The following is a 23,447-nucleotide window of genomic DNA, read 5'->3' as shown; positions in this document are numbered from 1 at the left end:
CTACCGTACTCTTGTGATTCTTAAATAGTATAAAATAATTTGTGTTAATTCTGTTGACTTTTATTCTTCAAACCGTGTTAGGAAGTCCTCTGCAGTACTTTTGAAGACCAGTTGGTGGAGTGTCGAGCTTTACTACTGTGTATTGAGGAAGGCGAGCAAGTGCGATATCCGGTTTGGGTTTGTACATCGTCCAATCAGCTTCGCTCACCAAAGTGCCGGGCCAAATAACATTCGTTTCGAGGCTGCATGGTAATATTTTGGCTATACTGGTGATTTTTGTTCAACAGCACATTACGAAGAATCCAGACTGTAGTTCGTCTCAAACACCAGGTAAAGAAATCCTAGTTTTCATGTGCAAAAAAAAGAAACAAGTATGTGCAACTTGAGCTATTACTTGTCCATGTGAGTTAGCATTATCCCGCAAGCTAATAGCGATTTTCCTTTAAAAGTATAGCAATGGCTACCTCGCTTGAAGTTGCCCACCCATCAAAGCGAACCTATAGTTTTGTTTGTCTCAATGTTTCAATCACACAACCTATTAGTATTTTGCCACAAAGGAAAACAACGCAGGTCTTGAATGCAGTAAATTAGCATTGTGCTAGCTCGTTCTTGACAAACCCTAAACTGACAGCAATGCTCGCGAGAGTTGCTCGTGTTGACAGATGCCAAAGACGGAGGTTTCTGCAGTTTTTCTTTAATAGGAGGCACACGTGATTGACGTTTTATTGCAGCACTGCGGTACTCGCAATGGTTTTGTTATCACGAAGTTTAATGTACAGTTTCCCTTGACATCTGACGACAAATTTGCGATGCTTCGATCCTTGTACAATATTATTATAACTCTGCCACCGTAGCTTTAAGTATGTTCAATGCTTGTAGGTATACTAGTTAGTTATTAGTATGTTGCAGAACTTAAGCATACGGTAGTGTTTCTTTGCTATTGTTCGCGAGGAGTACAATCGTTCCCATCAAAGCCCAATGTAATTAAATGGGTTGAAGAAGCCTTATACCATATGGCTTCAAATGTCAGCACTTCCAAATTCATTCACATACTCTTTGAATTTGACTGATGTCTGTAGCTTTTCGTTCTTAGGGCCATGGTTGAGGTGCAAGCCTCTCCCAGCCGACAATGGGCTTGTGTCCTGGTAACCTGGACTGGTTGCCCGTCAGCTGCATGGCACATATAAGATCTACCGTTCACGCCTATGTACAATTCACCATATTCAAGAATATAGTGATTGTCTGGCAACCAATACAGGATTTACCTCACCTCTTGCGCTAGATTAAGCTCCAACTTTGTTCCCCAAATGATAAGTGTGATAAAAATACATCTATGGACAGCCCAAAATATGACATTGTCATCACATCAATTATTTTCCAGTATTTTCTAATGTCATTTTACTCCATAGAGGAATGGATGCCGAGGGCTTCGGGGAGTTGCTGCAGCAGGCCAAGCAGCTGGCTGCGGAGACGGAGGCCGTGTCAGAGCTGCCGCATGTCGAGAGGAACCTTCAGGAGATACAACAGGCAGGAGAGAGACTTCGATCACGCACGCTCACCCGAACATCACAGGATTCTGCCGATGTAAAAGCGTAAGGAATTTTCCCACGTATAGTAAACTTAAGCAGCAAAATGACTTTTTGACATTGCTTGATTTGACGTGTTCATGAGTTTTCCCAGATGCTTTTCTGCATAATTTCTATTCTTAATCTAATATGATGAGTAAACATTTTAATTTGGCTGACTGACAACATACCCACAGTCTATTTCGCCTTCTCAAAGATACCAGGCTTGTTGACAGTAATTTTGGTTGAGTCCCACCAACAGATTGATTCACGGACAATATTCTTATTCACACTTCAGGTCAATCCTCCTCGGTTCCAGAGGTTTGGACATCTTCCACATTTCTCAGCGACTGGAGAGTTTAAGTGCGGCGACTACCTTTGAGCCCCTGGAGCCGGTTAAAGACACTGACATACAGGTAGGATTCAACTAACAGGCTGTTTCGCCATCTCTCAGCGTTCATATCAATTATCATATGTTTTGGCCTATTAACCACACTTGTTTTCATAGTTTGACTGGTCCTGACACTTAAACTCGGATGCTGCTTGTATACACAGTATTGAAATTAAAGTTCGCACTGGCACCCAAAATCCCCATTCCAAAATTGTAAATCATTCAATCCACATTGGACTGCAACTATGCTGTAACTATAACAAGTTTATGGTGCGACAGATGTGTTTGTCGTGTTTGCGTTTGTGTGCGTAGCTCATGAGGTGATAAAAGAGCAATTGGGCTCACATTTTGACTTATTATGGGCATGAGTGAACAGTGACTGAGCCCTACCGTGATTAGTGAAATTAATCATCGATGGTCAACACATTTCTACTTTTTTTTTCTTCCAGCGATGGCAGAAAACATTTCTAGTTTTTTTACACTGATTCCGAATCTGCCCTGTTTTTTTCTCGACCACATCGGGATTACATAATAATAATGATGATAATGACAATCTAATAATATAATACAATTTATATAATTTTATGAACTGTTAGACAAGCGGAATCTTTCACAAATGTCATACCTGTAAATAACAGCGCATGGTAAAATCTACATTGCGCATGCTTTAAAGCAGTGTCAAAAATATGTTTAGGGACACATAAAGCCATCTCTAATAACATGATGAAAAGTAATTTGAGAGCATTTCTTATTTCCGAAGTGTGTACCTGTATCAAACTGGTTACCTTTTGCACTCATCAGTAGTCAATAAGTAGCTCTCATTTTAACATAGGTTGGTGGCCCCTGTGTCAGACTCAAACAGAAGTTTGCTAAAAGCTTTAAGGCCAGCCAAGAATGTTAAAATTATCTCTATGTTGCAGATCTATCTATGAAAAGACGTTTGTGTGGGGAAGAAGGGAAAAAAGAATCATGAAGCTGTTCATTTTTTTTTTCTTTGCAATTAAGGAAACACTGATTGTTTCCTTCCATTCTGTATTATTGTGTTAATACTAAATAGTCCGTCATTGTCTCCTCTTGGTGCACCGGATGTAAGTAAGCCTAGGTACTTTTGCTCCACCGATTGACCGGTAGTGCACTTAGCCTTTGGCAACAAAAGAGTGCGCACGTGCACACATGCATGCACGCAGCCACACACGCACGCACAATCTAATTGACTAGAATAATTTCCTCTTTGAGTGGAGGCAAACCACCATAACTCAGCAGTCCAGTGACATCCCAGTGGGCAATAAATAGTAAATGCCCCTCTGCTCGTTATTGCAGGTGAAAGTGGAATACACCTCAAGAAGTGGCAACTACGCATCATTTTGTTGAGGTTAATGTGTGAATAGTAAAAAAGTACAGATTAATCTTGACCATCCCTTTGTTATGTCAGCTGGTATGAATGGTTTAGAGTTCTGGAATTGATCAAACGTTAACATTGCATGTCTCCGCACACGCTTGTGTGCATGCTCTACCTCGCACGTCAGGCTTGACTGAGTTAATACGTGCTTCTGCGGTACCTGTGAAACATTCATAAATACACCAAGGGAATTGCTGTGTAAATGATGTTTCTGTTTGAGTGAGCACAAATTAAAAAGGATTTTACTGAGTCGAGGAGTTCTCGGGTCCCAGATTGCGGGTTTAAGAGTGTTGGCCACTTGTGTGCATGTGTCTGTGAAGTATATGTTTGATGGAAAACAGCTCTATTTGTTTTTGTTTGTTGTTCCACAACAGAACCTCTAAGGTTGATTGCTTCTGAAATTGTGGCAACACTTGGACATTGTCCCCAAATTTCTATAATCATAATAATAAATAACATTGGTGCAGTGATTTCACTTCTACCACACAGTTGAAATATTTTCCTACCAGACCCAGCACTGGCCCTGATTTAAAACACTATCTCATGAAATTCATAATTACATAATTCGGCCATACCTGTGTATGAAATAGTGACGCGCATAGTCTCATTGACCAAAATGCATAAATTGTTCCCACCTGCTAGATTTGGAAAAGCGATCCGAAATTCTGGTGAAGACATGGATTAGTGGCTTTTGATGCTTTCTTCTCTATGGCATCAAATCATGTACTAGTGGCAGGCAAAGAAGAGAGAGGAATAAAGAAAAACAAGGAAATATGGAGCACCCAATAAATGGAATACTGTAACATAAGGCGTGAAATGCTGAGAGCGTTGCTGGTGGGGAAAAATGGCGTCTGACCGCAATTCATTGCATCTCTGTGTCCTCATCTCACTTTTCCCCACTTTGTCTTTGTCCCTCACCGTTCTCTTGTTTGAAGACCCTCCCTTTCCTGCATATACTCTCTTTTTTTTTTTTCCTCCTCGTGATTTCTTTTTTACTTTTTCATCCTTTGCCTTCCTCTGCCCTCGCCATCTCCACCCCCACCCTCATCCTTAGGCAGTGATGGCAGCAATTTCAGTCGGCTGAGCACAGAATATCTGCAGCGCTACATGAACATAGCGACTGTGTGTGTGTCAGTGACGGTGGGTTACTCGCTCATACCCCTTTCCCGGGATTATGAATGAATGTGCATGTGCGGTACCTGCAGCCTGCCGCTCGAGATTGTGCTGGCTTGCACAGCTATGACATATGCCGCTGTGAATGACTACAAGTGGTGTGTAGAGTAACATGTTTGCTTTATGTGTGCCCACCCACCTTTCCCCACCCATGTGCTCCAGAAGCCCTTCATTAACTAAACATGACCCTTAAGAGCACGATTAGCCTCGTTTCGAGACAGGATGTCGGAAGCCATCAACCGAGGGTGGGGGTGGGGTGGTAATCCATTACTGTAATTGCATTGAGAAAAGGGAGGAAGGAGAGGGCATGGGAAGAAAGGATGTACAGATGGATCAAAAAAAAAAGGGAGAAAATGAGTGGGATGGAGGAAGGTAGGAGGCGGAGGGCAGTCAGCAACGCTTAGATGAAGTGAGGGAGTGTTTGAATGAGAGCAAAGCTATGTGGCTGAGGGAAAGGGGAGTCAGCTGATGGTATGAACAGACAGCCTATATGAATCCATAGTTCCTTCCCATGCGTCCCCCCTGTGTCTGCCCTCACAGTTGGTATGGCCCTCTGACAATAAAACCACCACCAGTGAGTCTCGATGTGGCACTTGCACGCGCTTCTCCGGTGTTCATAGTCAGTGGCTCACTTTCAGACAGGAAAGGGCTGCAGGCGCACCGCCATGCCGGCCGGACAGGGCATGGGGAACACGCCCCAGAATGGCGGCCACCGTCGCCGCCCTGGCACGGAACGACACGTAGGGATGGAGAAACCAAAGGGCGACGCAGGTCTTTCCTGCGCTGTCAAAGCCCACAAACCCTGGCACAGACAAAGAAAAGAAACATTTTTTTCTCCAGCGTTCACACATGTCCTCTTTTCTGCCAGGCAGCCACTGAGCATGAGTGAGTATTGCCCACACACATGAATCCACACACACTATCAGACAGGTATCGGCTTTGTCTCACACACCTCTCATCTGTCTGTCATCCTTCCTCTTTGCTTATGTTACATTATTGATCACGTTATGGTCCTTAAAATGTCATTGCGTGAAAATGTTCAATTGCGATAAGATCAACATACGTGCTTGCATATTGTATTTGTAGAAGTAGGGTTTGTGGTTATGCGGCTGAGAAGTGTAGTATGGGGTTGTTCCTTTTGCAAACGCACGCACACACACACACACACACACACACACACTCACACACTAGAGCACTGGTCAGCTCTTTGTGTCATGGCAAGTGCCCTTGCCTCATGCACTCGGTGTCATGATGCCACCCACACACAGCCTCTCTTATTTTCACACTTGACCCTTTCCTCTTATTGTATAATCCTGTAATAATTTTTGTGACAAAGTAGGAAATTTGTCTGTGAGTGTGCAGACCTATCTATGAAAAAAGGCCTGTTTGAGCCAGCGCAGCAAACTAGCCAATGTGTCCATTAACAAATGTGAGAACAGAGATGTGTCACTTACTATACATGCTTGATAAAAGATGCATTTTGTCTGCAATTTAAAAAAAAAAAAAAAAAAAAAAAAAAAATGTTGAGTCATTCATCAGATATCTCCAAATTTTCCTATTTACAAAGACAAGGCCATAAACTGCCATCTGTTGGATTTTTCATTGCTTTAAAGACAATCCAACCTCATTTTGACCCACGTAATGTCCTTACATACACTTTAGTGTTTCTTCTTTTTTTTTTTTTTTTGTCCCTGTGGTTGTGCCGCTAAAGCTTCTGGGCTTTACTGTCAAAGGGATGTGAATGTTCACTGTGGTTAGGCTAGCAGGTCTCTGAGGATGCACAATATAAGGGTGGGGCAAGCAGAAAGCGTACATCTTTTGCCACCCTAAATAACATCTTGACCGTTTGGCAATTGCCACATGTTTCTTCATGTCTTCCTTCTTTTATAGTTTTACTTGATCTATATTCAGCTTTACACTGGCTTTATTTGAGCTGAACATCAACAGTCGCTCAACAGCTCAGAACATGTCTGACTGTACAACCAAATTCTATCTGATATTAATGCCTTGTCATTGTTTTTCCATCATTTTCTCAAACCAATTTCCAGCTTTCCACACATGAAATATAATCCTTATATAGCATTGGTTCTTTTTGTCTTTTCTTGAACTATTTTTAGCCGGTACAATCCATTCATATATTTGAGAAAAACAAACAAATCGAGGATTTGTATGTCAGACTTTTGGTGCCTTTGGCCACCGCTAAAGGCGACGTTTCAAATGCGTATTCGGCATCCAAAATATGTTCTCGGTGGAGTTTTTGGCAGTGTGAATTGGGCTGCCGTCAAAACATCGTGGCTTCTTATTGCAGTTCATTTGCTGTAGGAATGCAGCAAAGACACTACTGTGTTTCCCAACGTGTCACGACTGTTTAAGATTCTGGCCAAATGAGCAGCTCTTCTCACGCTGCCTGTGTCTGTAAGACATGTATAATTTCCCCTTCAAAAAATTACGGGAATAATAATTACCGGTAATAGCTCCCGGAATAAAGGCGATGATAGAACTTGAGGTTTTTTTATGTTTTTTTTATTTTTTAAATATAAACTATCTCACTGAAGTGCATCATATATGTATTAGGACAATAAATTCACAAGCTCTTTTTTTAAAGCAAATTAAATTTGTCTAGAAGCTATTACTATTATTTTTCACAAACATAGCAGGGCGTGCCTCATTTTAGCCATGGTCAGCTGTCCAAAAAAAAAAAAAATTGTAGGTAACCGCAGTGTATTGTTACTAACACAGTATTAGTGAACTGAAAAAAATACAACCCAGATATCAGCAGATGATGCTTACTTTTTGGAAAACTAATTGTTAAAAAATAATTACATAGGAAGAACACAGCCATAAGACCTGTTTGTAAATTGACTATAGATTTTCATTGTAAAATTAGTCATCTAAAAGTGAAGGTGCTGACGGATCCCTCACTGCATGATGAGGATTACATTTAATTTTTGACTCTCCCGTCACTGATGGTAAAAGGGAGTCGCAGGAATGCAGTGACGAGCGTAACCGACTTGGAAATATAGGACAAAGACGAAATGTGACTAATGGTAGGAGAATCAACCAGCAGGTGGCCTTTACAGGGTGCACAAGAGAGATGATGAAAGAGGAAATAGGAGGCCAAGAGTGCTCATTTCCCTGTGAGCGAACATCCTCTCTAGCTGCCTTCAAAAATAGCTGTCGTATCCTTTGCAACCAACATGATACAATCTCCTATAGACAGAAGAGCAAATGGCACCAAAAATGACATAATTATTAAATAGATAAGCTATTACCAGACAGCGACGACACGATGGGCTCTTCCATCAGGCCTGAAGGCGTTGCGTTCTAGTACATAAATTCCGAAAACGATAGCTTTCCTCGGGGCATTTGAGGAAAAAGAGCAATTTATGTCCATGCTGCAGATGTATTGATTCCAGTGGCTGCAAAACAGGGACAAAATTAAGGCTAATCCAATCAAAACCTCCCAAGCACGTCTGTCTTGGTCTCTTCAGTTTGGTTCAACCAACAATGATACGTTTTGCTCATTTGACATTTTAGTTCCATTAATTATTGGATTTACATGATAATTCTAAAATTTTTTTTTTTATATAGCGCTTTCACAAGAACTATCGCTGTAACAAAGCGCTTTACGGAACATACAAAAAAACAACACAACAGAATGGAACATTGGAGCTCATTTAGTGTGCTATTATTGGTTAACTTTTATAAGACGAGCAGTTTGCTCTAAGTGATGAATTTGTACCATTTTGAAAGTGGTGCGCCCGAGTTCTTACTTTGTATTACGCAATGACTAATAGCAAATATACTTGATTACGGCTTCCGAGCAAGATCTGTGACTTGATTACCTCGAATGGCGTCGTTCATTGCTGTCTGATGTATACATTACATGAATCATTCGGTGTTAGATCACTTTCAAATGAGTCACCAGGCTCATCGTGTTGCGTAATTGTGAGCTTAAGACATTCGGTACGCCATGAGGGTGAAATTACATTCGGTGAACCTATTTAATTTTTCGTTGAAAATATTTGAAGCGAATGTTCTGACAACAATGCAGCCTTAGTTGCTTCAAGAATAATCAACTATCAATTCCACACAGTTGACAGAATTTTTATAGATGAATTTATTATTCACCTCCATTAAAGTTATTTTTTTGTGTGCATAGTAAAATGCGTTTTCATTTGGCTAGCTTTCAGGCTCTGTAATAGGAAGAAAATGCTCATCTTGAACGTTCTGCCCCGGCACTTCTTTTTTTTCTTCCCAGACTGTAACACAGCCGGCGGCTCACAGTTCTGTTAAGAGCACAAAGCACGATCTGCCATTTTGTAGCTTTCTCAAAATGGCCGCTCCATATGCTCGTCTGCGGTCACTGACTTTCTTTCCTTCAGCGTTTTCCTCGCGCTGCCTGATACTCATCTGCATGCAGCATTTGTTATGTAAGGGCCATTTGCAAACGAACGCTCTTCTGATTGCTAAGTTTGTGTTGAAACACATCAAGTTAAACGCGAGTACACGTTTCCTAGGGAGAGGCGCAGGAGAGGGAGAGATGTTTTGCACGGAATGTCAAAATGGCGTCTGTGCGGATTGCTGTCTCATTGCAAAATGGCGTGTAGAGAATAAGCACTTGCCGTTTCATCTGTATGAAATTGCAACTGTACGTTTGACTAATCCCAACACGTGTGCTAAGCAGCGACTTGTCTCCGGCAGAGTAAATGTCTGGTAAATTTCTCCCTGTAGAAGTATTCACATTTTTTGACTCATTATTCCGTCCGGCCGAATTAAGACGTCATCATCCCTCTTTCTTTTCCTCTCTCCGACTCACTTGGCTAACCCGACCATCTTCTGCTGCTCTTTTTGTCTCCGCACAGGGCTTCTTGAAGAACGAGAGGGACAACGCCCTGCTGTCCGCCATCGAGGAATCGCGCCGCAGGGTCAGTGCCTACCCTGAAGTGTTTGTCATTTCTGCTCGGGTCAAAATAAAGAACTTGGGAGACGTGACAGACCAAAGTGGGAATTCAGATAAAGCACCTAGGAAATTTGCAGGACTAAATTATCTTAGAAGAAAAAAAAACACATCAGCCTTAGCACGATTAAGTACTGCTTTATCACCATTTGGCTTGATTACGAACGTCTGCTACAGTCTGACCACAAGAATACTTAAACACGCAGTCATTTTCTCATGTCTGTTGGCAGTGATCTAAACGTCCTTCTGGTGCGAATCTTCAGGGAATGGTTTTGAAATGGCCTCCCTGATGCGCAGATCTAATAGGCCCAGCCTTTAATTAGGTGTCGTTCCCATTATCTCCTCGTTCCCCGTGAGAGCAGCAAAGTCTTATGTGAAGGGTTGAAACGGCAAAATGCTCTAAAGACACAAATGAACGCTTGCATGACTTCTCCCTGCAGATGTCTATATCCTGAGCCCCACTGTTAAAGAAAGTGTCGCACGGGGGTTTAGTATGACAGAAATTCCTTTCACTACTAGCCAACATAAATACTCATCAAGAAGGTGTTTTAAAAAACTGCACTTGATATCGACGTTATTCAACATTCAGCTAGATTCAAAGCTCCCTTGACGTGATCATTTTATTTAAGTATTACAGCAGTAATGGCACTAGTAGCCAAAAACTGGTTGACGAGATATAAGCTTGATGGAGACCATCGCAGTAAATTAGCATTCATTTTATGCCAATGTGCTCAAATGTGTAAAAGAAGAGCTGAGAGATCCAGATAGTGACCAATTTAACTCGGTAAATGAGGGCTCCAGTCCAGATTGGTATCTCCCTGGGCTGGGGATGGGAAGGATTTAATTATCTAATGTTCCCATTATCTCACGTCGAGTCTCTGTGGAAGGTTAAAATAGACCAGTCCTGATGGATTTCACAAGCTCTACTTGAGTCTCGAGCTAGCTATTACCATCTTTTCCCGGGGTGCATGCGGGATGTAGTCAAGTTGATTTCCTGTACAGGAATATTAACGTTTCATGGGAGACTAGGCCGTGTAAGCGACGCACTGATTTCCTGTTTCCATCCATTTGTGTAAAGAAGCGTGACATGTTTCAGACATTCCTGCTGGCTGAAGAGTACCATCGTGAGTCCATGCTGGTCCAGTGGGAGCAGGTCAAGCAGAGAGTGTTGCACACGCTCCTCGGGGCGGGAGAGGACGCCCTGGACTTCAGTCAAGACGTGGAGGTACAAGATTTGCGGTCAAAGCTTAAACCGCCTTTACGCGCAGAGCAAAATGCTGCTAAAATATTGCAAATTGCATTCCTTGTCTTTTGTAGACCATTTATTTGAACTTGTGTCTATCATGGAAAAGGAACGTTTCCCAAAATAGAATACCATGTCCGCCTCCCACATCTTCTAAATAATGAAGACCAAAGGATATGTCTATTTTTAGGATATTTTTAACGTTTGAACAGAGGTGTCTGACTTTCACGTCCGTTTAATATGGCAGCTTCAGAAAGCTTTGTTTTATTTTGTTCTCAATATGTCACGTCTGGTACCACATTTCTTAGCTTGTACTAACATTTTTCTTTTATCATTCAACAATTCATTTTAAAGATTGTGTGCAACATACTTAGTTGGTTGTCACTGTTTTTGCTGTAGCCCAGCTTTGTGAGTGATATAACGGCACCGGGAAGGAGTGCTTTGGACAGCGTGGAGATGGCATATGGACGGCAGGTGAGTCAAGCAAAAGGACCTGCTTGTGTTAAATTTCACTTTTGGTCAAAGTGAAAAAATTGTTGGCAGCGTAATCCCTGTTTATTCAAAATTAGGCAGGTTGTCAATATCAAAAGGAATATTTTGTATCCATCTGCTGATTTTATAATGAATATAGCATTGTGATTTTCACCATCATGTGGATTAACTTTAAATGCAATTGAAGTGAAATGAGGTCAGGCAGACAGATCAAACATATTGATTGATGGGGGTAGCAGAGGAGGATTGTGGGTAAATTCTGTCTTCTCCCATTGCCTCTCCACCCTTTTTTCCCACTCTGACCTTCTCTCGTTCTGTTGGATCCACATCCTCACACTATGTGTCGCCACATCGCATGCGGCATCATTTGTCTCGTTTTCGTCATCTTTTTTGAAGACCTCGTCGGCATCGTAATTGTCTTCCTGCTGTTTTTTGTGGTGAATCATTTCACTCGATGGCCGTAATGTTTTGCTTTTAATCTGGAAGCTGAAGATGGAACGGTATGCGTTATTTATTTAATTATTTATGGCGTGATTTCAAACGTGGCAATAAAACGTTATATTGGTTTTGCCGGCTGATGGGTGCGTAATCTCCGTTTTATTTGCTTATTTGCAACTGTCACTCCCTGCTGCAGATCTATGCGTTCAACGAGAAGATCGTGAATGGTCACATTCAGCCGAATCTGGGAGATTTATGTGCATCTGTAGCAGAAAGCTTGGATGACAAGGTAAAATCATCGAAATGCAACTATCACTCTTGCTTTTGCAATCCTGGATGTAGGCGGTTTTCATTAGCTGCCATTTTCCCTGTAGAATGTGTCAGACCTGTGGGTGATGGTGAAACAGATGACCGATGTTTTGCTGGTACCTGCCAAAGATACACTGAAGAGTCGCACTTCGGTTGAGATGCAAATGGCGTTTGTGCAGCAGGCGCTCGGCTTCCTCGAGAATAGGTGAACGTACAGATTGAAATCTCTTCCGTTGAAAATTAAATTCAACTTTAATGTTTGCAATGTGGTTAAATCAATGCTGATATGCAGCTGACTAAAGTACTTGTGTCTCCTATCTTGCAGTTATAAAAATTTTACCATGGTAACTGTGTTCGGAAATCTTCATCAAGCCCAACTGGGAGGGGTGCCGGGAACATACCAACTTGTATGCAGTTTCCTTAACATCAAGTTACCCGGTCCCTTGCCTGGAATGCAGGTAACACATGCTTCCAATATGCCATATATAGTCCCAGAATGATTTTTTACAACGGAGCCACCGTGACCCCTCAATTTGAATTCATATCGAGAATTCAGAGTCTGTTCATTTTGATAAGGAGTGAAGCTTTGTTAAAGGGGAACAGCCACTCTTTTTTTCAGTTTGTTGCAATGCATTCATGCTCACGTCTGCTCATACCACAGGATGGTGATATAGAGGGCCACCCAGTGTGGGCTGTCATCTACTACTGTGTACGTTGTGGAGACCTGAATGCGGCCATGCATGTCATCAATCAAGTGCAGCACCAGCTAGGAGACTTCAAGACCTGGTTTCAGGAGTACGCAAACAGCCCAGATAGACGGTGAGATTTTTCTTTTTTAACGTTTACACTTGCAGACACACAGACTTCATTGGAGTCATATCTTGCAATGGAATGCTCTTCTCAGTGGTCCATCTATTGTGTCTTTGCCCTTTAGACTTTCCCCAACTTCAGAGAACAAGCTTCGTCTGCACTACCGCAGAGTACTGAGGAACAGCGCAGATCCCTACAAGCGAGCTGTTTACTGCCTCATCGGGAAATGTGATGTCAGCGATAACCATGGAGAGGTGGCGGACAAGACTGAAGACTATCTATGGCTTAAGGTAAATTACGTCTGTTTCAGTTCTTTGTTGGAGTCTTTGCTCTGTCCCAATGTAATGTAAGTATTGATCTGCTTCTCGAGTTGCCATCTACTGTCATCTGAGTTACTCTTGCGTGATTCTTTCTCTCTGCAGCTCAATCAGGTCTGCTTCGATGACGATGGCGGTAGCTCAACTCAGGACAGGCTGACCTTGCCGCAGTTACAGAAACAACTGCTGGAGGACTATGGTATGTAGTGACTCTCGCAGTCTTTTGGATTTTATAGTAGTAACTATGGAAACTTGGATGCTCGTTTGACACAAATCATCATTTTTTAGCACATTAGAGATTGAAAATATCTCCAGCATTCAAATACAAATAACAGAGGTTTTCAACTCTCCTAACTTCTCTTGATGCAACGTTAGCAAGCTCGCAGGTAACAGACCACGTCATGTGTTGGTAACTTTTCTCATCCAACATTCCTAAACTAAAAGGAAACTGACCATGTAACCGTAAGACACAAAAATGACAGCAGGCCCCGTGGCCCACCTTTTTCTCCCCTGGCTGTCTTTGCTCAAGGATCCTGCTGCATTCTGATAAGACCTAGGTTACGCTCAATAACACCTCAATCTTTCTCTCCCTCTTTCTTTCTCTGTCTCTCTCTGTCTTTCTGTCTGTCTCTCTCATTTCCTCCCACTCCTCTGCTCAGCACGAAGTGCAGCCTCAAGCCCCATCCTGTTTCCCCTCGGTGCATCGGCTTCCTCCGTTCGTTGCCTGGCACCATGTTCCCCGTTGTCCCCCATCTTGCTTCACAGCGGGACACGACGCGCCGAGCTTTCTCTTTCGCTCTGTTTCCGCCAGCACTCGCCCGCCTCGCCTGGCCTCTCTCGCCACCACATCCTGCTCTGTCCTCTTTTTCTGTTATCCCTCTGTTTCATTCAGTCCTCTCACACTTGCTCCGTTGTTTCTCCTCCATCCTCCTGCAGATTTTCTTCCCCTCCTTTTTTTTTTACGCCCTCCACTTGTACATTTGCTCTTTCTCAAACATTCACCCTCTTTATCTTTCCTCGCTCTCTCTCTCTCTTGCTCGCTCGCTCTCTTTCTCTCTCTCTCTCTCTCACACTCTCTCTCTCTCTCTCTCTCTCTCCTTCTCACTCTCTCGTAGTGCTTTTTGAACTAAAGCGCTGCCAGTCTGAGATAAGGCTATAAAATGGCTGACATAGTCCACCGTATTCTACTCCTCAAACTTGGAGGCAGCAAGAGGATTAGGCGTTATAATTAAAAAGTAAACTTGATGACTAAGTACCTCTGCATTAGAGAATTTTTTCAAAAGTCTTGTACTTACATGTTAGTTGGCATAGTCGGACTGTCAGAATGTGAACTATTAGCTCTCTAAAGAATAGCTCATGCTGTATGTGTGGAACAAATTAGACATCCGTTTCTGTTTGAGTCAATTTAAAGCCTTGGTACATTTAATTGCGTTCGAATGCTTACCGATGTCGGAGTTTTGCTGTGCACCCAATGGGTGCACATGCAGAGTTTGACGGAGGCAAGTCATTTTCACCTTCATTTACTGTTTCTCACCGTTATGCATATTTAATTAATGGTGCACTTTGTTTATTTCGAAAATCTCTTTTCTCTCATTCAACAGGAGAATCCCATTTCTCTGCAAGCCAGCAGCCTTTCCTATATTTCCAGGTCCTATTCCTGACTGCTCAGTTTGAGGCCGCCGTGGCATTCTTGTTTCGCGTTGAGAGACTTCGGAGTCATGCCGTTCACGTAGCCTTGGTGCTGTATGAGCTACGGCTGTTGCTGAAGTCATCTGGCCAAAGTGCTCAGCTGCGTAAGTATAAGAAGATATAAGCGGATGAGGGAAAAACAACTTTGTTTTTTAAATCAGCATCTGTGTGCAGTGAGTCAAGAGCCCGGTGACCCGCCCACTGTGCGCCGCCTCAACTTTATCCGCCTGCTCATGCTTTACACTCGCAAATTTGAGTCAACGGACCCACGGGAAGCCCTGCAGTACTTTTACTTCTTACGGTAATTTTCCTCAGTTATGTTTTTTTCTCCGAACAAATTCTACTTTTTCTAATGCATACAATGCACGTCTGCAGCAATGAGAAGGACGGCCAAGGAGCGAACATGTTCATGCGATGTGTCAGTGAACTTGTTATTGAGAGTCGAGAGGTGAGTGAAGTAATTTGCTTTCAATGTACCTTAGCAAGCCTAAACGACTAGTTTTCATCTGCAGTCCCTCGCTTGGATAATGCTCAATGGCTGAAAGCTAAAATAAATGGATGAAGTTGAAATGATGGCATCATTGAATTAGTAACATTTTTTAGAATGGTGTTGAGATGGACGAGGTTTTAATTGCAGACAGATTGAATTGATAGCCATTGGAAGCCTCTGCAAATCTTTCCCAATTACTGCCATACGTCGATTAAAAATGTACCCAAATTTTTATTCAGAGCAATTTTTCTGATAATGCTTTGTCTTTGTTTTTTTCCAGTTTGACATGTTACTTGGAAAATTGGAAAAAGACGGAAGCAGGAGGGTAAGAAAATGTTCTCTAATCAGAATTTTTCCTTCACTCGAGTAATCGCTTTAGGCTCATTAACCTTAGGAATTTTCAACTGAGTACCAATCAAGTTTATGCGTATGACAAATGCATCTACATGCGCCTCCATCTGATTTTGCCTCCATCTTTCTCCAGCCCGGGGTCATTGATAAGTTTGCCGGAGACACCAGAGCTATCATTAGTAAAGTGGCCTCGGAAGCTGAGAACAAGGGTTTGTTTGAAGAAGCAGTCAAACTGTATGAGCTGGCCAAGGTGAGTTGCTCTTTCATCATGGCCTCGCTTTCTTCCACAGCAGAGCTCATTTAAACCTTCCTATCGTTTCCTCTTGCCTGTGTTTTATGTCATCACACATTGGCCCTGTGAAGAATCCAGACAAGGTGTTGGAGCTGATGAACAGGTTGTTGAGCCCTGTCATTGCTCAAATCAGCGCTCCTCAGTCTAATAAGGAGAGGCTCAAAAACACTGCACTAGCCATCGCCAGTAGGTCAGAACCCACAAGAAACTTACACGATGCACTATTTGAAATCCTCCAAGAAAGCAATTGATTTTTCATCTCCACTTGCAGGTACCGCTCTCAAGGCATCGCAGGTGACAAGTTTATCCAAAGCACTTTCTACCTACTTCTGGATCTGATGACTTTCTTCGATGAGTACCATGCAGGGCATATCGATCGAGCGTATGATGTGAGCGCTTCAGAACCGCTCAATGTTTTTTGTGACTTATTTGCGAGGAGAAGGAAAATAATCGGCGCATTAAGTTGAAGTGTCATGCGAGGTTAATGGCCTTTATGTTGTCCCTGCCTGTCAGGTGATGGAGCGCCTGAAGCTTCTGCCCCTCAGCCAGGAAAGTGTGGAGGAGAGAGTTGCGGCCTTCAGGAACTTTAGTGACGAGGTGATGAGTTCTTGAATCCAAATAGAAACATTGTGTTTCAGAAATGTTCTATATCTACATCTACATCTTCTACAGGTGCGTCACAACCTGTCAGAGGTGCTGTTAGCATCCATGAACATCCTGTGCACGCAGTACAAGCGTCTGAGGGGGGCGCCGGCAGGCACACCGGGACGAGCTCAAAGAACTTTGGATGACAGAGACACGGTATGTGAGCTGTTTAGGAAGTTGACTACATTTTTGCATAAAAGATTAGTGTCTTGATTTTCTTTATTCGGGCTTTTGCCAATAATATGGAACCTGACATCATAATTCTAGTTAGTTTCATGGCAGGTGAGGCATAGTTGAACTATTCAGACATTTTACAAGTACCTAGCCGATGTTTTGTTACTCTTGTTCCTGCTTATCAACTGATGCTAAATGGCAATGTGGGTCAGACACATCCTATCTGGAGCTTCTCTTGTATGGTAATCTCCACTTGGTTTCTTGTGATCACAGCAGCTGCGCGGTCAAGCTCGAGCCTTGATCACCTTCGCTGGGATGATTCCCTACAACATGGCCGGGGACACCAATGCCAGACTGGTGCAAATGGAATTACTAATGAACTGAGCTGTCACTACACACAGAATTCATTAACAACAAAGGGGCCGTTTTGGTGACACCAACCCATTAGCACATTCTCATTTTCATCATTTCATTTTGATGAAGGCAAACATTCATTGTGTTTGCATTTGTATCTTGTGTTTCTGTTCTTAGTTGATTTCTTTTTATTCTTTTCCCATTGTGCTGTTTCATATTTGTACTGCCAGTTATTTGGAATTAAAAAAAATATTTTGCAGTTCTGTTGCATTCACATTTTTATTTTGCCTGTTTTATTTCAAACTGCTTTATTTGGTGGCGTTCATTTTCGAATGCAGTCAGGGTCTCTAGAAAAGAGATTCTGACATCCTTCTGTAAAACTGCTGGTTAGTTTCCATTTTTGCCATAGTCCCTTTTTTTTTTTCTACATGTCTTATAGGCTCAAACATGTCTCATTATTGGAGGCTTTATGGATTATTTATTATTATGGAATTATTCTTTAACTTGTAAAGAGGGAGGTCTGTGAGGAAAAATTTAATATCGGAGAAATGAGAAATTTTCCTTTTGTATAAACATTTTTAGAGGCATGATGCTCATCGATTTTTTGCCGCTGATGTTTTAAGACCAAACTTCTTTAGATGACGATAGACCGACAGTTGTTCTTGAGCTCTTGTAGTCCACAGCCATATTTTGTTTTAAGTGAAGCCTGTCCCCTAGAAGTGTCTACATATGGTGAGTCTTCAGATCACCCCTTATTGCTTTTCTTAAATTCCATGATCTTGCAACATTGATAATGTGTGAAAAATAGTCAGACAGTCAGAGTTATGTGCAATAATTTGCTGACAGCCTTCATTTTGGGTAGCGAAACCCCACTCCGCCATCCGTTCTACTATTCTGTGTGGCCCACACTCCGTGTCCTTCAGTCTGGCCTGAGAGAACACAGATGGAGGCTCATTCTGTCAGTGCTGCTCCACATACTGTACACACGTGAAGTTCACTCTGTGCCGCAGATCGACTGAGCCAATAACCACAATTCTATTCATATTGTTGTATTTACTCACATAAACCAGGCCTGGGATTATTTCAATCACTTGATTGGCACAATCCTCTTTTTGGGACAGCTTGCTACTTTCGACTGATGCAAGCATCATCCAGCAGCAAGTGCAGCAGAAGACGTGTCCCTCAGGTGTGTGTGCCCCAGCTGGTGTTGTGAATCAGGCCGATGACAGAGACCGCCTACAAGCCGGCTATTTCACAACACCAGGGTGGCACTGCACCACTGTCAACGAACACTGACTGCAAAAAAGGAAAGGATCCACAATATTTTGAACAGAGCATGGCCGTTATTTTCTTTTGTGTATCATTAGTAATCCAAAAGAAGGACACACTACTGTATTTTCTGGACTACAAATCACAGTTTTTTCCCGTAGTTTGGCAGGTGGTGTCACTCAGGAGTGACTTATGTGTGACATTATTAACACATATTTCACATGTTTATATGTTCTTGGTGTTGGATTTTATCAAATAAATTTCCCCCAAAAATGCGACTCATACTCCAGTGCGGTTTATATATGTATTTTTTTTCTTTATTATGCATTTTATGGCTGGTACGGCTTATACTCCGGAGCGATTTATTGTCCGGAAAATACGGTCATTTGTATTCATGTGCAGGTCAATAATTTGAATTTTTATGGGTCAATAAATTATAAGCAACTACTTACTTTGTATTTGACTTTTTTCATCCAGTCTTTCTTGTGTTTTAGGCATTTAAAAATATCCAAAATATTTTACTTATATCAGTCAGAGAAACATCCATTACTATCTACTTTTCTGAAAGCCTTTCCTTTATGCACACTAACAGTTCAGATAATACAGCATGTTAGTTCCTTGTTGCTTGTAATAATGTAAATTGTCCTGGATGGTGGACAGAAACGTTTTAACAACAAAATAAACGGCACGGCTTGGGGTATCATTTGTCAAATTTATGTAATACAGCTCACAAAAATGGACAGAAATCCAAATATTTTCATATTCAAGGCACATGACAGCAGTAGAGAATGTGTGAGTGTTTCAGGCTTGATCTTCTGCTATTGATGACCTTCAAAGCTCCCTCATCATTCACTAGCGCTCTAATAACCACAAACTCTTCTGCTTCTGTCACAAACAGATGGAAGACAGGCAATTGTGGTGTCTGGGAAAATGGCCCCTATAGCCTCTGGGCAAGTGGCGACCTGTCTAATTTTGACACGTCGAGATAGTACAGCAAATCTGACATATGGCACATATCTGTTTACTTCTAGAGAGTCATCCTATTATTATTACGTGTTGTTATTACTATTATTACTATGATAGACCCTGCTGTATTACAGTATAATGTTAGTTAAGACAGTTTTTGGCACACATTAGTTTTAAGCACATATAGCATGTGAATGATGTGCTTACATGTGCTTTAAAACTTTGCGAATGTATAACTGGTTCAATTGGCTCGAAAATTTTGAAATAATTGGTTTTGAGAAAGGAGTAAAAAAGATCGCTATCTCATGCCTCCAGGGTGACTGTGATTAGAGGACAGGCCGTGGTTCTATTAGTACTGCACTGATAGTGATTAAGATAAAAAAAAAAAACTTAACATCATTATTATTATTTCGTTTATGTACGTTTAAAATCATTATAAATCACAACATTTTGTCGTGTGGCGACGTCAGTCATATCAGGGAGCGTGATGGCGACATCTAGTGGTCACTATCCCAATCACCCAAGGGGACGTGAAAGATTCCTTGATATATTTTCTTTTTATAAATAAATCAAAACGATTAAATACATTTAATGTGAGAACAACTGAAGCAAAAATTAACTTGGTAACCTTAACTTCAATAATTATACAAACCATTGAAAGGATATAAAAGTCAAAGTGAGTCTAAATTGATCACGTTAACCGCCATGACAGACCACAGGTGATTTTAATTGCAGGACGTCCGGTAAGGAAGAGGTGACATCAAAACCTAACGGTCCCGATTGACCGTGAATGAAAGCTTTCAATTTGGGCTTTAAAGTTGCCCTTTTACGAAAAATAATAGCACAACAATGTCTTTGAACAACTGTCAGGTGGGTGTGAGTTTGCCTCTTGTGTTATTTTGTTGCGGGAAGTAGCTCGCTAGCTTGCCAGGCTACCTCACCTGGGCTGCTAACCATTATGAGTAAGAACATAAGGCCGTTTTTGACATTTAAAATATAAATATTTCATGTTCACGCTAGCTGGCTGTTCTCCTCTTGCTGCTCCTTGGATTCACCCACCACCAAGTAACAGGTAATTCTCAACAAATGTTAAGTGAAATGTCAGATGACGAGCATGTTAGTTTGCGCCAATGTGCTTTGTGCAAACAGGAATTTGCGACGTGGATATTTGCGCCACCAACCCAGAAAAGTGTGTCCTATCTAAAGACAAGAGTACCTGCAAGTGCGTGGAAGGGTTTTATGATGATCACTGTGACAAAGGTAGTCTTGTCCATCCCCCACGCCTTTTTGCGTGTTAGATCATCATTGGGACAATAGAATAGACATATGCATATTTTAATTTACAAGTTTCCAGCTCATGAATTGTTGAAATTTAATCGAAACTCATGAATGTTTAATTTTTTTTTTTGATATTGTTTTCATATTGTTACAGTATATCACTTTAACTACTCCTAATGATGGCAGTCACTGGAGATTAACTAGCAGACTTTGTCCCATCATAATTGGTAAAACTGCATAGGAGCACTGTTTTCTATCCAGATAGGGATTTATATTTTGCTCATTTGTTTTTCCTTAACATTAGTAGTATAACCTAGGATTGAATATTTTCTTTTAGTACATAATCTACTTGTTCAATTAATCCTGAGGGGAAAAAAACTTTTCCTTTTAAACAGATGCACATATCAAAGTCTTGTGCACTAAAACCTACATGGGAGTCAGAGCACGAGAAGAGTTCTTCATGTATTACAACACGCCAGTTATGTCTTTGCACCTTCCCAATAAATCATGCAAAGCTTACAGGGAAGTTGTCAACAAAATTCCATACTACATGATCAAGATAGCAAAAAATGAATACATCGGCTGCGGGGGGCAGTCGCTAGAGGTGCGTCACTGCTGCAAAGTGTAACACTGGCTGCTATGAAATACAATGACTGATGCGAATTTGATTGTTTTCAGAAAAACTTTACACATGTCACATACACCATGAGTCTTCAATCAGAGCCTCAGGTCTTTGGAAACATCATCAGAGATCCAGTCATCAAGTTGGATTTCACATGCATTTATCCATTCATCAGAATGGTCAGCCTTCCTTTTCCAATTCAGCCCATTTCCAGGTAAAGTGGCTTTCATTATGTTTTCCCATTCTCTCATAGAGACATGTGCATTGTCAAAACTACAGAATTCAGCCCTTTTTTTCTAACTAGGCATTTATTTCTTGCCAAAATGAGGACATTTGGATGGATGGATGGATGGATGGATGGATGGATGGATGGATGGATGGATGGATGGATGGATGGATGGATGGATGGATATAACCCACCTGGCAACTATAGTAACACTGGCACTATTTATAGTTGAGGTCATCTGAATCATTTCAGTCACTCTTCCGCACTTTGTCAACTGCAGTGGATGTTGCTGTTTTAGTTGTTACGACGACAGTTTAATCACCAATGTGACAGCGGATGCGCCTTACATTATAAAATGTTCTATAGGTGTCGGTCTTTGAGATTCAGTGGAAGTACTGTGTGAGAAAGTGTTTTGCATCGGTTCATTTCTCAAGCGAACAAGCAATTAAATGACAAAGTTCCGCTTGGCTCTCACAAACAGCGAGGCGATGGTGCGTGTCGATGAGCTAGACGCCATCATCCGGATGATGTTGTACACGGATCATAGCTACACCACACCTTTCAGCAGCGCCCCCACTATCGAGCTGGGGGACCAGGTAGTCTCCAGCTTCACTTTCAATTCTGCCCGTATCACTCTGCAGTTTGGTTTCAATATCCTCTGTCGTGCGTTCAGGTGTATGTTGAGATTGCCGTGACGGAGCCCGCAGACTTCTTCCTCCTCCGCATAAACGACTGCTGGGCCACACAGAGTCAGCATCCCAATACCTCGGAGGGATTGGTTCACAGCCTGCTTTTGAATGGGTTGACACATTTCTACACTGAAATTTTCATTCTTGATTTTTCATGAACGCATGTGTATTTATGACTCCTCTTCCCCCGTGTCTGTGTGTCAAGGTGTGCGACCGACGACACGGTTGGCTTCCATAGCCTGAACGAGCCAGAGTCTGGCCTTAATGGGCAGAGTTCGACCATTCACTACAGCTTCGCCATGTTCCGCTTCACAGTGGAGCCGCACTTATTCTATCTTCACTGTACCGTGCAGCTCTGTGACCCCGATGACAGTACATCCTGCACACCCGTGAGCTCATTACTGTCATCCTAGCTACTCAATGTCCATGATATATTTTCTCTGTATGTGATGGGCTGGGAGGTTACGTTTGGGGAAGAATGACTTGCAATATGATCATGTTTTTTTTTTTATTTTAAATGAGTTGGGGGTTTTTTTTTTTGCTTGCAGAACTGCAAATCCATCACTAAGCGAGAAGCAGTGCGAGTAGACTCCGCCCAAGGGCTCTTGTCTTACGGGCCCATCAGAATTGAAACTCCAGATAAACCGCTGTCTAGTAAGCCACCGTTACATTATCGTGGTCTCCTTTGGGTTTTTTAAATTATTGGTTCTAAAATAGCACAAACTTGAGTTTTTTTGTGTATCCTTCCCCACAGATGTCGTGACCACTGTGGTGCTCCCTGTAGCAGGTGTCTGGGCTGTGGGCTTCATCCTCACTCTCCTCATCGCAGTGGCAAGAGCTGCCAGTAGGAAGGTTGCGCAAACTGACCAGTTATCATTTCAATAAAATGTCAAAACATTGTTTGATGCTTAATTGTCACAATAAACAGGGCAGCAAATATCTCACTTTGGATAGGCAAACAACGGGACCTTCAATTACATAAATCATTTAACTCATTCTCTTAGCAGATGGAGGTTCCTCCTGTTGGTTTATTGTCAAGATCAGATTTTGGTGAGTGATGAGTGGACCTTTTTGCATCTTTAAGCTTCCATGCCTAGAAGTAGACAAGCGCTTATCATTTCTTATACTTGGAAACGTATATTTATCATTGCACCACAATAGACTTGCAACCAGTCCAGGGTGTATCCCCCCCGCCCCCCGCTTCTTCTCCCAAGTCACATGGGATGGGCCATAGTTTCAACATGTCATACCTTAAAATGACTTGTAATTTCTTTGGAAGCCAGTAGAGGACGATGTGGGATACTG

At 42.0% G+C, this 23,447-nt stretch overlaps 2 protein-coding genes across 3 annotated transcripts; both read left to right on the top strand.

The window, feature by feature from the left end:
- Positions 1–178: 178 nt before the first annotated feature.
- nup93 (nucleoporin 93) lies at positions 179–17,355 on the top strand. 2 transcript variants are annotated; one of them, XM_037254529.1, is made up of 22 exons: positions 179–330; positions 1,410–1,592; positions 1,864–1,981; positions 9,394–9,456; positions 10,585–10,713; positions 11,131–11,205; positions 11,858–11,950; positions 12,036–12,175; positions 12,296–12,428; positions 12,632–12,789; positions 12,905–13,070; positions 13,203–13,296; positions 14,699–14,890; positions 14,961–15,087; positions 15,162–15,234; positions 15,557–15,601; positions 15,761–15,877; positions 15,991–16,109; positions 16,191–16,308; positions 16,433–16,516; positions 16,592–16,720; positions 17,015–17,355. In XM_037254529.1, exons 2-22 carry the CDS (start codon positions 1,414–1,416, stop codon positions 17,120–17,122), a joined length of 2,460 nt encoding a protein of 819 aa, XP_037110424.1. In that variant the 5' UTR covers positions 179–330; positions 1,410–1,413; the 3' UTR covers positions 17,123–17,355. The 2 variants fall into 2 exon arrangements, with proteins under 2 accessions (XP_037110424.1, XP_037110423.1); XM_037254528.1 differs by having other exon boundaries at positions 17,012–17,355.
- Positions 17,356–20,076: 2,721 nt separating this feature from the next.
- Positions 20,077–23,040, top strand: zpd (zona pellucida glycoprotein d). The gene is made up of 10 exons (XM_037254647.1): positions 20,077–20,197; positions 20,348–20,399; positions 20,477–20,587; positions 21,001–21,209; positions 21,284–21,441; positions 21,935–22,049; positions 22,127–22,254; positions 22,348–22,531; positions 22,691–22,796; positions 22,897–23,040. Exons 1-10 carry the CDS (start codon positions 20,177–20,179, stop codon positions 23,025–23,027), a joined length of 1,215 nt encoding a protein of 404 aa, XP_037110542.1. The 5' UTR covers positions 20,077–20,176; the 3' UTR covers positions 23,028–23,040.
- The last annotated feature ends 407 nt before the right edge of the window (positions 23,041–23,447 follow it).

This window comes from Syngnathus acus, chromosome 6 (genome assembly GCF_901709675.1).
Source record: "Syngnathus acus chromosome 6, fSynAcu1.2, whole genome shotgun sequence".
In the NCBI taxonomy this organism is placed as follows: domain Eukaryota; kingdom Metazoa; phylum Chordata; class Actinopteri; order Syngnathiformes; family Syngnathidae; genus Syngnathus; species Syngnathus acus.
The sequence above is the reverse complement of the archived record's forward strand: the minus strand, read 5'-3'. Positions and strand labels throughout refer to the sequence as shown.